Source organism: Amphibalanus amphitrite, unplaced genomic scaffold (genome assembly GCF_019059575.1).
Source record: "Amphibalanus amphitrite isolate SeventyFive unplaced genomic scaffold, NRLGWU_Aamphi_draft 000278F_arrow, whole genome shotgun sequence".
In the NCBI taxonomy this organism is placed as follows: domain Eukaryota; kingdom Metazoa; phylum Arthropoda; class Thecostraca; order Balanomorpha; family Balanidae; genus Amphibalanus; species Amphibalanus amphitrite.
Window position 1 is genome coordinate 527,861 of NW_024881773.1, and position 18,332 is coordinate 546,192.

Genomic DNA, 18,332 nt, shown 5'->3' on the forward strand with positions numbered 1-18,332 from the left:
ATGACGAGTTGATGACGACAACCACTACTTACCAGCAACCAATCTAGGGATAGCGTACGTGACAGTAATGGTGCAGCGGTTTAGGTTTAGGTTTAATCGGATGGGCTGATGTAGACTGGGTGTCTATTCGGTGCCCACGTCAGGTATAAGGTAGGTATACTGGACTGATTGGATCTAGGGTAAAGCCGTTTGCGCCATGAATTGGTCAAGCCGGTTCTTGAAAGTGTTAGTGCTGTTTGCCAGTACAACATCTTCTGGTAGTTTGTTCCAGTCATGGATTATACGATTTGAGAAGAACTTTGCTCTTGTAACAGTTTTCGATCTTTTGACTTTCAGCTTCTTGCTGTGGCCTCTTGTTTGGCAGTCATTGTTCATGGTGAAGAATTGCATTGGGTTTACATTGATGTGTCCTGAAAGCAGCTTGAATGTCTCTATAAAGTCTCCTCGCCTCACTCTGTCTTCGACACTTGGCAAATCCAGTCTTCTCAGTCTCTCCTTGTAGGTCAAGTTCTTCAGTCCCTGTACTAGCTTGGTAGCTCTTCGCTGTACCTTCTCCAATGCCCTGAAGTCTTGTACCATATGCGGACCGACTGCCTGAATACAGTGTTCTAGGTGAGGACGTATATATATAGTGTACAAAGTTTTGAAGTTTGTTGTAGTCAGGGTGTCAAAGGTCATTTTAAGAAGTTTCAGTGCTGACATGGCTTTGTTACTGGCCTTCAGGCAGTGGTAGGTAGGCTTCAGCGAGCTAGACACCCAAACTCCCAGGTCTTTCTCCACATCTGTTTCAATAAGCTCCAATGCATCTCCATTTGGTTGTTTCAGATGATACCTTTCTCTGGGATTTCTGGTGCCAAAATGCATTACTTTACATTTCATCGCATTGAACTGTAAGAGCCACTTCTCGGACCAGCAGGCCAGTGTGTCCAGGTCAGATTGGAGCACTTCTGCATCTTTCTTGCTTGACACCAGTCGATACAGCTTTGTGTCATCAGCATATAGTTTCATTGTGCTGCGGACAAGTCTTGGCAGTTCATTGACGAACAGTATAAACAATACTGGGCCTAAAACCGATCCCTGTGGCACTCCACTGCTGACATTGATGCTGTCCGACAGCTTCCCGTTTACTGACACCCGTTGTGTTCTGTTTCTCAAGAACTCAGAGATCCACTTTAGTATGTTTCCCCTGATTCCATATCCATGTAGTTTTGCCTTCAGTCTCTCATGCGGTACTGTGTCAAAGGCCTTGCGATAATCTAAGTAGATCACATCAACACCGTTTCCTTCATCAATCAAACTTGTCCAGTCTTCAAATGTCTCCATTAAGTTTGATTGACAGGACCTTTTTCTGACAAATCCATGTTGGTGATCAGATATGATGTGGTTGGATTCCATGTGCTCTGTAATATTCCTTCTGATCAATCTCTCTAGTAGTTTACATACTTGGCTTGTTAGACTGACGGGTCTATAGTTTCCTGGTTTCTTCTTACTTCCACCTTTAAATATTGGAATCACTGTGGCTTCCTTCCATACTTTTGGTATCATGCCTGCTTCCAGTGACTTATTAAACAGTGAGGAAAGAGGCTGGGCCAGGGCCTCAGCACAGGACTTCAGCACTATTGAAGGGATCCCATCAGGCCCAGAAGCCTTGTCCCCATCCATCCTCCTCAGCTCTTCCAATACTTCCTGTCTGGATACCTTCATATTAGTCAGAATCGTAGTATCTATGTCCACTGGGATGGTGGGAACCTCTAAATTGGGATCCTCTTCCACAAACACTGTTTGAAAAAATGAGTTAAGTGTCGTTGCTGTTTCTTCATCCGTTTTTGTCAATTGTCCTGCGCCCTTGTCCAGTGGTCCCACCATTGCTTTTACCTTGGTCTGAGACCTTATGTATCTGAACAATGTCTTCGGTTCAATTTTTATTTTTCCCAATAGCGTGGCTTCATACCTTCTTCTTGCACTTCTTATCATGCGTGTTGTGCGGTTTCGTTGTTTCACATATGCTTTATGCTGCTCTTCACCTTTTGTTCTGGAGTACTCTTTCCAGGTTTCATGTTTCTTTTTCACTTCACGCTTCAATTCATTGCTCCACCAGAGTGATTTGTTGCTTTTTCGTTTCTGTCTATATTTGGGTACAAACTTTTGGATAGCTGTTTGCAACTTTTCCAAAATGAAGTCCCATGCTTCTTGCACAGCCATGCCTTCTAAGCAGTCCCAGTTTATTTTCAGCAATTCTTCTTTCATTTTGTTGTACCTGCCCCACCTGTAGTTGAATGGGGTGTCCACCTTTTCTTTCATATGTGTGTGGTCTATTGTCTGTTTGTACTCGCACTTCCACTTCAACACAATGTGGTCACTTTTTCCTAGTGGTTGAAAGGGCTCCAGCTCATTAACCAAGTACTCTCTGCTAGCAAATACCAAATCTAATCTTGACGGGGTGTGTCCTTCCCTGTATCGGGTATCCGTATTGACATGTTGGTAGAGGAAAGCGTTTTGAGTGGCATCGAAGAATCGAGCAGCCTCACAATCCTCAGGGCCATCCACCACCCCGTCCTCCCAACATATATTCGGAAAATTAAAATCTCCCATTATCAGGACATTTCTATTCTTCACGACATTGTGATGCCGCAGTAGTTCAATCAGTTTTTCGTTGTTTTCCCTGGAACTATTTGGAGATCTGTAGCAGAGTCCGATCAACATACTCTCTGCCCGCGTCATTTTTACTGTGACCCATAAGGCTTCCTCAAAGCCTACATCATTCAGTTCCGTGCTCTCAGATACAATAAGGTTCTCACGGACAAACAGCATGACCCCTCCTCCTTTCCTGTTCTCTTCTCTGTCATGTCTGAATGCTGGATGGAACCCCTCGATACTATAGTGCTCCTTCATCCATACCTCTGTGAGTCCAATGATGTCAGGTTTCATCTCTTCTATCATTCCTTCCAGTTCCCTCCTCTTATTTCTCAAACTGTTTACATTTGAGTACATAAATGTGAGACAGCCTTTGTTGACATCACTGTCTTTTGGGCACCACTTTGCCCCGAAAAATTGTGTGCGTCTCCTTTCCTTTTTGGAGAAGTTCTTCTCTCAACTTTTTTTGTGCCTCTCTCTCCTCAGGAGAAAGATCCTTTGTTAGATACACATTCGGGTATCCCACTTCCTTCAGTTGTGTTCGTCTTTTAATTAGCTGGTTCACCAGATCTCTGTCTTTCAGCTTAATCATCATAAGCCTGGGTTTCTGATTGGCTGCTGATGCTCCCTCGGCCACCGTTTTCTTTCCCAGTCTAAACACCTGGGCTATCTCGACTTTCACATCACCCAGAAGGGAAGTGGTGACACCCTTGAAACTGTTCGAGTCATGTTGTTTACGTATGTCAGGGTCTGGTGACATACTCTCTGGAATGTTGTGCAGGATGATATTGTTTTCTCTTTCGTCTTTGTTTTGTGCCTGGACTATCTTTTTTATCTCTGCTGCACTATGTTTTAGCTCCTCTGTATACCGGGGAACTATCTGAACTGCATCTTTTTGTTCCTTCATAACCACTTCGGTTTTCGCCTGTTGTTTGCAAAGTTGTTCCACGGCCTTCTCCAACTGTCCAATTTTCTCAGTGAGCGGAGCCCAATAACAACAATGTAATTACAATGTAATATTTTGAGCCCAACAGCCCAACAATGAGCCCAACAATGTAATATTTTGCACGGTTGCAAAATATTACATTGTTATTCAAACGGTTTTTCCTTTTAGGGCCTTGTTAGATGAGGATGAGGTTAGATTAGATGAGGTGTTGATGAAGGCAGGTATTTTTTTTTTTAATTTTGACAATTTTTGCCCTTGTTTTACTTAATAGCTGAACCCGGGACCACCTGAAGTCTAAACCTTATTTTATATAACATGTCAATGCTGATGCTGTCTTGAAATGTGAAATTTAGACAATGGTAATAGGAATAATGAATAGCAATTTCACCAACAACATTTTAATCTCTAGGAAGTGCAATTAAAATCAAAATCACTGTCTGCCACACTGCTCCATCCTGGTCATGCAACCAACGTTCATGGGTGGTGTTTCACGGCAGAGCACGCACTGCAGTGCTCAGCACTGCAGTGCGCACTGCAGTGCACTGCAGTGCGCTGCAGTGCTGAGCGCTGCGCTGCTGCAGTGCTGAGCACTGCAGCACTGCAGCGCACTGCAGTGCTCAGCACTGCAGTGCGCTGCGTGTGTCAGAGCATTGGGTTTCCATGGCAGTGTCAACAAACTTCACTGTGACGCTAAGCTGTGACAGCATCCCAGAACGCTGCACGCTGCGGTACCAGCACCAGCAGCATGCTAGCAGCATTTGAACTCAAACCTCTGTTCTTGGTACGGTTTTTCAGAACCTCTCACTCTTCCAAACGCGATTGATCATAAACTAAGAGATCACATGCAACGTCATTTGAGTGATGCTATGGTATGCCGTAGCTACCAGTGCACACAGTGTCTGGATGGTGAAACAGGGCCATTATTAATCACATTTGCTTTGCTTTGTTTCAGCAGAAACCTGTCTGCACATGGGAGGAGCGCAACAAAAGCCCATCAAGTTCATGCATGGCAGTGGATCTCAACAGGAGAAAACCAGAAAGAACATGGATGCTTGTAGATTGCAGTTGTACACTGCTGTTATCACCTGATGTGCGTGGCTGGCATTGCTCCTGGCAAGAACCACCTGCAAGTGATGAGATGGTGCCTCAGTCGTTGAGTGTGCTGCAGTGTGAGAGGTGCCCTGATCTCTACTTTGTGATGGGTTTCCATTGGAGGTTCAACTGAGAAGTGAGAACTGACTGTGACCATGCTTGAGCATGCCAGTGGAGCTTTACATGCTTAGGGCAGCTTTTGAACAGATGCTGACCATGGCATGTCCCATCCAGTTATCACGTGCACAGAATGGTGGGGGGAGGGCAACTCTGGGCTCTTGAGTCAGCCCTACTGCACAGGGGGTACAGATGGCCGCTTACGTTTGGTGTGTCCTGCACTGCATTATCAAGCCCAGTCTGCGCCACAGGCAATGGGTCGGGCTGCACTATATTAAAGGCAGACTATCTTGCAAAGGAGGCTGGCATCCTCTCCCATAATGACACACCAATTGGCAATCATCGCTGCGATGATCACGAGGGTGTCCGCTTATCTAACATGGTGAGGTGGAGAGCCAGTTCAAGCTGGCCTGAGGGATGGTTTTACTTCATCTGAGGCCCCCTTTCCCCGCCTGCCAGGTCCGGTCAAACGACCGCTTCACAGTGAACGACTTGCAGTGGATGCCGTCCCACAGCGCAACGAGCTCGCCGACCAGAGGCGGTGGCCAAGAGGCGGCCGCGCTCCCCCAGTCGACGGTCCCGGTGGACGTCGGCAACGCCCACCGCGCGACCATCAGATCGGCTCGCGACAGCGCCGTCGCCGACTGACCGCTTGACTGGTATCTGTTCTTGATGTGGGACCGACTGCCACCGCCGGTCGCGGAAGGGCATCGCTCATCGGCCATCGACGTCCGCCAGCTTCGGGTGGGTCACTGTTCGGGCTGCCACCAATACACCGAATCGGATGGAACCCTGTCGGCGAATGCCGGCGGTGCCCCGACATCGACTGCGCGGCGGCCAGTGCATCGCGTGCCGGGAGGAGGCTGGCACCCCCGATCGGTCATTGGTCACAAACCGTGTCCCAGCTCATGACTGCATCCAGCGCAGCTCTGTGAGATGTTCTGCAGCTGCTGCAGTCTGCCGCGTGTGTTGAAAGAAGAATGAACATGAGAAAACCTCAAAACTTTATGCCTATTCGTAATTGACCAGTATTGGAATAAGTTTGGATTTTGAGAATTTGTGTCCCTGTGCTTGTGCCTGTGTGGAAAGGCATGCTTTACGGTGTACCATCTCAATGTCAAATCCCGGCTGCGCTGTGCGGATTTGTGCGGCTGCTGACAGGCCACCTGGGTGCCAACGTATGTGCGAATCCGCGAATACGTTGTGTTTCGTCAGTCAGTATCGTTCTGAAAATATTGACTGCAATAGGCTATATAGCGTATGACGGTTCAGCCCAGCAGTAATAACTGACCATTGATTGGGCGAATTTTGTGTGGTGGTTCGCTAATACATAACCTAAAGAGTGTTTTGCCGGAATCGTTTAGTAGCAGAACTGACCGGAATATCAGTAGAATGCAACGGTTTGAATCGTTAATTTGTTGAAACGATTGTTCTCTGAGACCACTGTGTAACTTTTGACCTGAGAATCACCAATTATAACGACAATGGGGAAGCAGTAGGCACTGTAGAGTGTAGGCAACACTATATAGTTGGCACACTTACGGAAGCACACGACTTACGCAGTGGACATCTGCATCATGCATGTTAAGGTTTACTGGGAAGAGTGAGAAATTAGTCAGAATATAACTGACTAAGGAAAATAGGCGATATTTCCTATTGAGCTGGGGCGGAGAGGGGGAGGGGACGTGTGGTCAGCTATGCCAATAATTCATTCTCTTTATGCAGTTGTGTAAAAGGGCGTCCGTTTTTGGGTGAGACCTTCCCCATCGGCCATTTCCAAGTTAAATCGTGGTGGAGAGTCTGGAGACCTCAGCCTCGGTAGTCGGTACCCTGCGCGCTGCGCCACCTTACGAAACATAAAGCAGCAGTCCTGACATCTACAGGCGTGACTTTTCATGAAAGCGCGGATGTGTTCGCGCTTATGCGAAGAAAATTCTTCCGAGTATGGTTGATAATGAGATTGATTGTTGTCATTTATTTATTAATTCATTGGCAAAAGTACCCTAATAAATCGGTAAAGTAGCTTGAACTGTATCGTATTTCCTTGGAAAAAAAATGACGAACTCATCCTAAGACATCCAGATTATTGGATGCGTTCGTCAGTTGTAAGTAGTTCAAGTTTTTGGGAAAATTTGCTTGTGGAAAATCATAATATTTCAAAGATATGCCTATTTTCGAATAATTTATGCATTTATCTGCACTGAAAAATGATTGTAAAGCAAAAGTGCAAAAGATTATTGTCAACTTATTCTCTCAAATCACGATTTACGAACGCACAAAACTCCAGCTTTTAATTTAGTGCGTGTGCGAATTGCGGTCAAGAAAAAATATTTTAACTGTCTATATTCCTCTTAAAACAATGGAGGATGAATGAGGAAAACGCTGTTTTGAACAATTGTATATTTATTTTTTCTTAATTAAGCAAAAGCACAAAATTTTCAACTATTATTACATTTGCTCTCACAAAACCCATCACTTTTTAGCATGACGTCATGTCAGCCAAATTTACTAGCGCCATCTCTGGAGAGCATCTTTCGAAACCTCCAGACGATAGAGAGAGCCCCAATAAACAGGACGCCGGTGAAAACAGGGCGCCGGAGGGCATATTAGTCACGTGACATTTGGAACTTCTCCCGCTCCATGGGCCTTGTATATGCCAAACGTCACGTGTAAATTTCACGAACCTTGATCAAATCGCACTAGCCCGAGCCGTTTCTTGTGAAGTTCAAAACCTGACCGCCAAGGTTGAGGTTAGCGATAAATTCCCCGGTCACGTATATACGTAAAATTGGTGGAAGGTTCAGATTGCAAAGTACTAATGATACTAATATCATATGGATGAAAGAACCATGGATGGTTCTCCTTCATCCATGCTAATATACTCCAAAATTCTGCTAACCAGCTGCTATGGTACACATGGAGATGGTACTGCGTGAATGTCCATAAAGTTAGCGTCGTATTCGTATTCCGATTCAAATTCGAGTAATGATTTCGCTCAAAATTGGCATACAGATAGCCCATGGGCCATGGCACGCTGAGTTCGAAAATGGTGACCTTTTTTCCAAGGTCAAACCGTTTGACCTTGAGAGGTCAAAACACTGCGTACCCTGTAGAATCTTTGTTTATGGTCCGATTTGAAAAATTCGACCACCAGTGTGTTCGTCTCATCGAGAAGCAGTAGCACATTCAAAAAAATCTGAGGTCAAGGTCAAAGGTCAAGGTCAAAGTCACTTTAGAAGTCGCCGTACCCTATAAAATCTTCATTTTGGGAGATATCGGAAAATTTCGGCCACCACTGTGTTCGTCTCATCGAGAAGCAGTAGCACATTCAACAAAATCCGAGGTCAAGGTCAAAGGTCAAGGTCAAGGTCACTTTAAACGTTAATTTTAGTCCCCGTACCCTATAAAATCTTCATTTTTGGAGATATGGGAAAATTTCGGCCACCACTGTGTTTGTCTCATCGAGAAGCAGTAGCACATTCAACAAAATCCGAGGTCAAGGTCAAAGTTCAAGGTCAAGGTCACTTTAAACGTTAATTTTAGTCCCCGTACCTTATTACGGAGCGAGCGAAGCGAGCGTAGTCTTTCCTTAGATTAACGGAAATTTCTGAGTATGAGCGGCCGGCCGTGGTCACGCTTTTGAGTTTTGCGAGGCTTATATCTCAGCAACCACTTGACCGATTTACACGCTGCTGGCTGCAATTTTTGTAGGGTAGCTTCATTCCTTCTACCAAGTATTGGACCATTCCCGATGCATGTGGGTGACCCCTTATGCACGTGCCACGTGCAAAACGAAGAGGTATCCGTTTTGTAATTGTTGCAATATCTCGGTAACTACTTGGCCGATTGCGCTGAAAGTTGGCATGTAGGTAGGCACCCACTAGGCACTGCATATCCATGTGCCAGAGTTGGGGCGCTGCTGCACGTGCGCACGTGCAGGGGTCGTTTCCAGATCTCGAGAACGGCCGGACCGATAGCGCTCAGATTTGGTACACGGTTAGGGACCAGTTAGTAGGGTGCCGTGCAAAAGTCAGTTGGGACCCATTTTGCACGTGCGCACGTGCAGGGTACCGCTTCCAGATCTCGAGAACGGCCGGGCCGATTGTGCTCAAATTTGGCACATCGCTAGAGACCGGTTAGTAGGGTGCCGTGCACAAGTCAGTTGGAGGTACCCCCTCGCAATTTCGCACGTGCAAGGCCCACCCTCTGGCTCGCTCCGTTAGTCGCCCCAAAAGGCGTTATACTGGTAAAATCTTCATTTTTGGATAGGTATATCGGAAAATTTCGGCCACCACTGTGTTCGTCTCATCGAGAAGCTGTTGTCATTCTTCAATATTCTGATTCTGTCTGTTTTACTTTATTCAGAATTCAAGTTAAAATCGATTAATCATAAATTAACGAAAGAACGTTTCTGTGATTCAAGTCACAGAAACGTTCACAGAAAGGACGCGTAAGGCAAGTGGGGAAGTATAGGTAGGTGAAACACAATTGAAATTGGAAGCATGATCTGATCAACTCAACTTGCAAGCAATTCGTTGAAAATACGGCGAAGCGATCTGAGCTCAAGGCAGTTTCCAGGAATCATTGTTCGTCTAAAGCCGTCTGATTTAAACGTCAGAAAGTAACAAGTTTTTCGCGGTATTTAGGCAAGTTAATACCAAGTATTTTAGAACAAGTTCTTTGCGGTATTTAGGCAAGTAAATACCTTTGGCAGGTTTTCAGTACATTAGCAAGTTTTCAGTACATTACCAAGTAGCAGGTGATACAGCAAGCTGGCAGGTATTTTGGCAAGTTCAACAAGTCTTTCGCGAATATCTAAGCTTCTAGACGTCCGATCAACACGGGACGAACACCAATCGGTCCCAAATTTTCTCCTTAATCATTTTATGGCCAACGCGACGCGTAGCGAGCCACTTGTAGCGCTGCTAGTTCTACACCTTTTCTGTGTTAAATATATTTTTGTATTTTCAAAGCTATAAGCCAGACAGCTCTTCCCGCGAAACCTTTTTTGTCGAAAACTGCAGAACATGACGTAACTCTGACGTCATTTGCGGCCAATCTATCATAGTCTTTGGAAAAAAATTGGCCACAATGTGTAAGCTAACGCGAGCTGACATGTCTTGCATTTTAAGGTTGTACCTACCTAATGGGAGATTCAAACCTCCGTAACTTTTGAAATATATAGCGGACTGATATTAGATTTTGTGCACAACGAATAACCAGGATGGGAGTGGACGCTCTTTCTATTGACCAGGTTTGGTTTGAGGTGTCGCCATGAGCCCCATGGACGTATCATGTTGTGATATACTGATAGCAGTGTTAGCGGTAAAACAGACCAGGTTTGGTCTAAATCCGATAGATCGGATGGGTTCGCCCGACTCCGAATAGGTATTATATTAGGATTTGCTTACATCTAACTTGACGAACGTATAAACGAAACATACAAGGAACAAAAGCGAACGCGAAAAAACAACATTTATTTAACTAGCTACTTCTCTATGGAGAATGACGAGACAATGAACAAATTGATAACGCTCATGTAAGTCTTTGGGTTGGGGTCATGTGCTCCTGTCAAATTATGACCAGTAAACTCAGCGTTTGACATCTACTCTCGTCGCAACAGGGATGTCGTTAAATGTCGTGATTTGCGACAACTCACCACATTTAACACAGACCACGACAAAATGTGCGACCACGCCCACATAACCGTCATCAGTCGCCAGCAATAACTAACTCCTTCCTCCACTTCGCCGAGCCAACTCTGCGCCACGTTCACGACACAAGAAAACGCCAGCTGGTCAACAAGAAACTCATGATGTCAACCAGCGGCAGCTAGCCGCGGAAGCGGAACCGACTGCCGTACGAGTTCTGAACCGACTGGGCGTTCGTGTTGGCGCGGTTGTAGCTGCCGAACAGACCGTTTCCCGATACGGAGCTGGCGTAGCCCGAGTTACGGCTGCTGCCGCCACCGCTGGTTGATCCCTGAAAAAGGGGGAGGTCAATGTCAGATGATGGTTTGGTGATCGATGGTGTGGTTAGGGCAGGGTGGGGGAAGAGAGAGAGAGAGAGAGAGAGAGAGAGAGAGAGAGAGAGAGAGAGAGAGAGAGAGAGAGAGGGAGGGAGAGAGAGAGAGAGAGAGAGAGAGAGAGAGAGAGAGAGAGAGAGAGAGAGAGAGAGAGAAAGAAAGAGAGAGAGAGAGAGAGAGAGAGAGAGAGAGAGAGAGAGAGAGAGAGAGAGAGAGAGAGAGAGAGAGAGAGAGAGAGAGAGAGAGAGAGAGAGAGAGAGAGAGAGAGAGAGAGAGAGAGAGAGAGAGAGAGAGAGAGAGAGAGAGAGAGAGAGAGAGAGAGAGAGAGAGAGAGAGAGAGAGAGAGAGAGAGCAATATGCTGTTGTTATGACCTCACCTACACACACATACACGTAAGAGAAAGTGATTAACTAACACATTTGCCTGGTAAGTACAACGTTTCACGGAGATATGTGCTTCACGACGAGCATAAAGTTCACCTGACACCACCGATATCCGTTTGAACGTCCCGCGGTTGTCCACCCAAGCGCACGACCAAGGACTCGGGACCGGCACACTACCGAGGACATCGAATCACGACATACCACTCTGCCACCCCGACTCACTCACCGAGGCAGAGGCACTGACGGAGATCCCGACTCACCGAGGCAGAGGCACTGACGGAGGTGATGCGTGTGGCTCCACCGAATCCTCCCGAGGAGCCGGACACCACGTTGCCACTGGCGCTGCCGGAAGCACTTCCTCCGCCTCCCCAGCGGGGCCAAAAGGGTCGCGGCGCGGCGGCCGCCGCCGAGCACACACAGAGCACGAGCACAGCGGTCTTCATGGCTTCCTGGGAGAGGTGGTGCGGGTTGAGTTAGGGAGGGGCAACGTGCAGGGGGTTTGTACATACGGGTCACGGTGAGTGCGAGAGGGGTGATTGTAGTGTTGCGGACCAGGGAGAGAGTGATAGTCACAAACGGTCATCTGAGAGGTCATACACTGAAAACAATTTCACCCGAAGCTGGCGAATTAAGCGTTGCTCTGCGGGTGGTATATGTGTATTAACTCGCCATGTCCAGATTCTAGCTAGAGGGTAAGCAGACTTGTCTGCCTTATTACTCGTAAATATGCACTGTACCCACATTTTGCAGTTAGGTAGCTACCCAGCACCGGATATTGTCCCCGCGGGTGTCGAGTCATTGGCATAGCCCTCACTGAAAGAGTTGGAACTACTCGAGGTATCGTAAACGCGTATCCGTGGATGGCGAACCTTTACATAACCTGCCCTGAAGGAGTTGGATCTACTGTTACAACTAGATGGCGTTGTCTCATACAGTTTTGAATTACAACAATTTTTTAACTTTTTTTTTGAACCAATGATATGTTGGCACATTGTTTGGCGGTTTGCAAGTGGGGGCGAAAGTACAATTGTTAGGGTGCATCTTTAAAACCTCTGCAATATTCATCACGGGACGATTGGCAACGCTTTTTCTTCCGAAACTACCAAGTGAGACCATTTTGATTCTTATATAGGTCACGAAAGCAGCGGCGACACATCTTTCTGATTTCGGGCGGTCTGAATAACTGCCGGTGACTGAGTTATGTCGAAATTTCTATGGGAATTCGATTTGACCTTTCCCACCGATATGAAACTTTCTCACCGATGTTTTCTAGGTGTGAGATTGCTATAATATAGATATTTTCCCGCAAATATGGTCAAGCGTGGGAGTTTTTTTGGCCCTCGTGACTTGGTCGGCGACGGGTAGGCGTGGAGGGTAACCCCATCTCCTAGGGGTTTGTGGGGCGCTGCTGCCAGGTAGGCGTCGATGAATACCTTTCGATGGAGGGGTCGCGAGCCACTGGTGCGCGAATAGTCGTGGAGGGTAACTACTCTCCAGAGTGAATTGCGAAAGTGTTATGTTCTAAATTGACTCCTGGCAGGGTGGTTAAAAATGGTTGCGGATAGGGGTACCCGCGAGGCACCGGTTTACTCGCCAGTTTTGGGTGAAATTGTTTTCAGTGTAGCATCTGAAGTCACAGGCCAGTGAGCAGTTGTAATATGTTTAGGTGCCTACCATAAATTATTTATCAACTCAGATTACAAAATACGAATAAAGCCAAGGCATGGTTACGAAACACAAATTCATTAAATGCGCAACAAGCCCAAAATTAGAATAAAGGAACCGGAGTATCCGGATCCAAAATAGACTGGGTTGGCTCAACTTACCCGGTAAAGACTGAAGATGCGTACCTATACAGCAGATGCAGATATAGCCACACACCTCGGCGACTGTATGCCTATGAGTTATGTCGTCTCTTCTCTGAGCTCATCGTTATATACCGGGCGTATTCTTGCCCCAGGCTTCCTGTGGGCCTTTGACCCTCTGACTCCTGGACATCACTCTCTCGGGGAAGACCAGATCATCCCCCGAGGGAACCCAGACGGGCGGAGTACGGTGAATCTGGCCGGCGGTTTTTGGTCCTCCCGTCGACTAAAAACCGGTCCCCGGCGAGTTCGAAATCCGGTCCAATTACAGAAGGACGGCTCAGATGGAGCGGCCCCGGGTCGGACTCTCGGAACCCGGCTGAACCTGCGGTGATCAGAGACCGATACACTGGGAATTTCCGTTGTCACGCTTCAGTTTGACTGTTACGACGCTACAGTTTCATAGATGTCTTTCCTATTTCTCGCTATTCTTCTTCATTTGCTTTCAGATCGTCCCGAGCTTCAGCACCAACCCAACCGGACGGAGGGGGTGGGGGTGTTTGTAGTTTTAATTCTTCTTTGTAACTCGGCCCCTGGGCCATGACGATATAGTGACACGCGGTATGTACGTACATAGACGGTGTTCGAAAGAGTATCAAAAAGCATGAAAGTAGGTACTTCACTCAACTTTTAGGTCAGGTCAAAGGTCAGGTCACCGGAGGTCATCAAATGCCATTTTTTGCCCATTTTTCGACATTTTTTGAAAAAAATCGGCCCATAATTTAGGATCCAATGCATCTACAGCGTAGCCGAAAACCGCATTCCATAGTTTTTTTTTTAAGCTTTCTGAATCTTTTGGTTTTGACTTCAGGCCAACGGCTTAGCCTCTAAGGGTCAAAAAACTGTAAAACTGACGTTCAAGTGGTATTTTTTTGTACAATATGAATTTTGAATTTTCCTTCTTTTTGAATGAAGGAAAATTCAAAATTTTCCTTTTTTTAAATGAATTTTCCTCGCCCGAACTTGTGTTTTGCCAGCCGCTAATGCCATTCGGCCACTGATCGGACTAGAGCTTCGCGCAAAAATGAGCGTGCTGCCCGTGACGAGAGGAAGCCGATCATACCCAACTTTAAGGTCCTAGGTCATTGGTTGCAACCTTCCAGGTCAGGTCAATGACCCAAAAGTTGCAGAAATCGGGACCTGGTAAAACTTAGCATACTTAAGTTGTGATACGGTTTATCGGGGTCCTGAAATTGATGTTAGTTTTGATCACCAGTGACGTATTCATGTAATCTGGATTGGTCAGGTCAGGTCAGGTCAACCAGTGGGCGTCCTGCCGGTTTACATACTAGGTGTCAACCACCACTGACACCTTCATTACATGTTACATATAAACCAAAATTGGTTACTTCTCGAATATTGAATTCGACTCACCGGCCGTCACAAATGCTTGCATAGGTATGGGCCCGGTTACTTTTCGAATGATCGAATGGATGCTTAGTTCTAAATGCGATCCAAAAACTACCCTAGAGACAGTTGAAATTCAAAAAAGTGACCCAAGGCCATTTGAGGTCAGTGACCCTTGTTTGACCTTCACGTGACCTTGACGCCCACCATAATAGGGGAAGACGGGAGAACACCGACCCCCTTAACCTTTTAGGGTCTAGTCACGTAATTTTTGGCCATATGGTCAATCTGAATCTCTCAGTTTCATTGAATTATCGCATTAGTTTTACATGCATATTGCATACCTATCAACCAATTGTTTTCTTGTAGTTTCGTTCATAATTAGCAATCACATTATTCCAGATTTAGTAAATGCCTACATTTTCCGGGGTAACACCGCCCACTGGGTAACACCACCTGAGCTCATCAGGCAACGAAATTTGTAAGTTTCTGAACTGTTAATTTCTTCTTCTTATCGTAAATTTCGAGGCGTTTTAGTACATTCATAAAATTTACTTGGAACAATTTTATTATATCACTAGTACAATGTAGTACTCATTTATACAACTAGACGACTTAAAGTCCCAAAATTTCATTTCCTCGAAATTTCTCATTATCTTCTAAAAAAGAAAACATAGCGCTAGCGTTCTTTCTTTATTTGAAATGTGTCACTCCTGGGTCAGGTATTACAATGTGCTATTAAATACCAAATCGTCCAAGTGGGCGGTGTTACCCAAAGGTCTGCATTTTTTTCCCAAAAATTCCTTCAATATGGCAGCACGACAAAAATAGCGCTCGAGCAGAAGCACGAAATGTTTGGATGAGTCCTAATTATGACAAAAAAAAAATACCACTTAAGGACTGTTGTCTGTCAAATAGGATAAGTTTTCCTTTGCTAATTATGCTACAAAAAGTATAAAACGTATTCACGAAACGTAAAATTCGGAATTTCTCGCAAATCACCTAAAACAATGCGCTGCACTCGCTGCACTGCCCATACCTGCACTTCTGTTGACGTCACGCTGCCAAAAGACAGCCAGCTGTCTCCCAAAACCCTTTCATATTTCTGATATCGGGGTGGGCGGTGTTCCCCAAAGGACGGTGCCTCCTCCATCTTCCCGTAGCGAATAAAATTGCACACATTTGAACGTTAACAACCACAAAAAGACTGCCGTATGTAGGCATGTACGCGGAAACGCTATTCCGGCCTGAAATGGTCCTGATAAACATGTCAAAGATCAAAGGTCATTTTAATCAGATCAGAGCCATGAAGCGTGAAGACAACCCTCGCCGGCCGGGGGTGGGCGGGTGCCGGGTGCCGCCCCCCCCCCCCATAGGTTTTTTTCGCGATAGCTCCGAACAAGCTGGCGATAGAGAGCTGAAACTTGACATACCTGACCTTTGATTCAAGCCGGATCTTTTGACACCAACCAAATTTTTGGGTCAGGTCAGGTCACTGACCTATGACGTCATAAGTGAATCTCTGCACGGTGTTCAGATGTCGCAACTTCGCAACGCCCTCACTGCCAGAGGAGATGTCACAGGGAAATGAAACTTGCAGGATCTAGTATCCATTATGAGTCTCACAACTTGTATATCTCGGATTTTTCCTAAGGGTCATATGAGGTCAGGTCATTTTCGTGACCTCACCATTATAAGTCAATGGGGAAAAAATGAAAACTGCTATTCTGGCAACGGGAACGATCTCCAGCTATCTCAAGCACACAGAATCGTGATTTGATGCACTCCTTGCAAGGTTAGATGCGTCACTTTTGCAATGTTGACCTTGCGTGACGTCATTTATGACGTCATCAAGGTCATATTAGTTTTTCGTCAATAACTCCCGATCAAATTGAGCTAGCCAGTCGGAAAAGCCACCAATGGACTCAGGAAGACCTGCCTAATCGAATGATATGCGACATGACCTCTTTCGGCCAGCTTCGTGACCTGGGGGTGCTGACCTGACCTTGACCTGAGGTCAACACCCTAAGTTGACCTGACCCGAACCAAAAGTATATCAGTCGACGCGCCTGAGCGAGGCGAACACGATGCTGCCAAAATCGCGGCTCTGCGGCCGTTTGTTGCGAAGTTATTCACCAAAAACTGAACCGTACCTTGGGGCACTTGACCTGACCTCAGAGGTCACCGGTTGACCTAGGACCTTAAAATCGGGTACCAATCTTTGCGTCTCGTAACGGCGCACACGCTGGTTTTTTTTTCGCGACGTGCTAGCTCCACCACGGGCGAAACAGCGAGGGGGGTCGTACCCGCCCCCCCCCCTCGGCCGGCGCGTATGTAGAAAACCAATAGGTCCGGCGAGGGTTAATAATAATGATAATGATAAATGTTATGTCCCGCGAGTGTGACTTTGCCCCCCCCCCCCTTTTGCTAGCGGCTGCGACCGCCAGTGTGTACAGTGTCAAAATGCCATGCTATTAGACAAGACCCTATGTATATGTCGTAGGCATCGGGCGAAATCCGGCATTTCATGAAATGCCTAGGCATTACATGGAATGCCGGCAAAAACTGAAATCTTCGTAGAAATAGGCGCGTTACAGCGAATGCCTGAAAATTTTAGTCATTTCATGAAATGCCAGGCGGAGGCCAGGCACTCCCTGAAATATGGTCAAAATTAAAGGGACCCTCCCACCTTAACATTAGATTTGAGTTGAGATAGCCAAATTGGTGGCCATGGCCTGAAAATGCCGGTTTGGGCACTCACAACATCGAAAAATGCTTTAATTCGGAGATATCGAATTTCAAACTTGCAGTTTTCGGATTCTAAGGGGCTAATGCATTGGTATGCCCCCTTAGAATTTGTGACGTCAGCGGAGATCTAACGATTTTAAATCTTTTACTCAAACGTTTGGTAGCACGCGGTGGTATATGCTGCTTTGCGCGCAACAAATGCCGCACTTTCAAATAAAGTCGCTAGGAACAGCGGAGATCCCAAAAAGTAAACAAAAGTAAAAGTCTAATATCTTGAAAACCGGTGAATATTTTTCGATGAAATTTGGTACATATTCGTTTTTGCTCTTTCTGAACCGAGCGACATCACTTTCATGCCAATTCATTAACTTTTTTGAAGGTGGGAGGGTCCCTTTAACTGAGTACACGCCTTGCCTAGGCATTACATGGATTGCCCAAAAGACGACCGGCACTCTCTGTAACAAAACTTTTCGTACGCAGACGGTTGTGTGCATATACACGCCGGCGATCGGGAGGGGGAGAGACGTTATCGTATTGGTGTAAAATGGGCTAACACTACGAGATATTTCACGGATCGTGATACATAATCCACGGACACGAGACCAGCCAAACGCCCACCGATCGAAAATACCCCTTATTCGCGTTGCGGAGCAAGCGGGTCACCCTAGCGGGCCCCATTCAACCGGGGGCCCGGGCCCTATCCACACGGGGACCCGGGCCCCGTCCACTCGGGGCTCCGGGGCCCATCCACCAGGGGGCCCGGGCCTCATCCATCCGGGGGCCCGGGCCCCCTTCTCCCGGGGGCGCGGGCCCCATCCACCAGGGGGTCCGGGCCCCGTCCACCCGGGGCCCGGGGCCCGCTCTCCCGGGGGCCCGCACCCATCTACGGGGGTCCCGGGCCCCATCCACCCAGGGGGCCCGGGCCAGTTCTCCCGGGGGCCTGGGCCCGTTCTCCGGGAGGCCCGGGCCCGTTCTTTCGGGGCCCGGACCCATCCACGTGGGCCCGGGCCAGTTCTCCCGGGGGCCTGGGCCCGTTCTCCGGGAGGCCCGGTCCCGTTCTCCCAGAGGTCCGGGCCCCATCCAACCGGGGGCCCGGGGTCCGGGGTCCGTTCTCGCTGCGGTAATCGTTTCAGAAAGTGCCGGCCGTCAGTCGGGCATTTCATGTAATGCCTAG

General features: G+C 47.0%; 1 protein-coding gene across 3 annotated transcripts; it reads right to left on the reverse strand.

The window, feature by feature from the left end:
* Positions 1–10,246: 10,246 nt before the first annotated feature.
* LOC122387243 (secreted protein C-like) lies at positions 10,247–15,579 on the reverse strand. 3 transcript variants are annotated; one of them, XM_043377292.1, is made up of 3 exons: positions 15,450–15,579; positions 11,459–11,647; positions 10,247–10,771 (listed from the first exon to the last, which is right to left on the reverse strand). In XM_043377292.1, the coding sequence occupies exons 1-3, from the start codon at positions 15,561–15,563 to the stop codon at positions 10,622–10,624; spliced, it is 453 nt and encodes a 150-aa protein (XP_043233227.1). In that variant the 5' UTR covers positions 15,564–15,579; the 3' UTR covers positions 10,247–10,621. The 3 variants fall into 3 exon arrangements, with proteins under 3 accessions (XP_043233227.1, XP_043233228.1, XP_043233229.1); XM_043377293.1 differs by lacking the exon at positions 15,450–15,579 and adding an exon at positions 13,025–13,522; XM_043377294.1 differs by lacking the exon at positions 15,450–15,579 and adding an exon at positions 13,025–13,040 and having other exon boundaries at positions 11,459–11,643.
* Between the last annotated feature and the right edge of the window lie 2,753 nt (positions 15,580–18,332).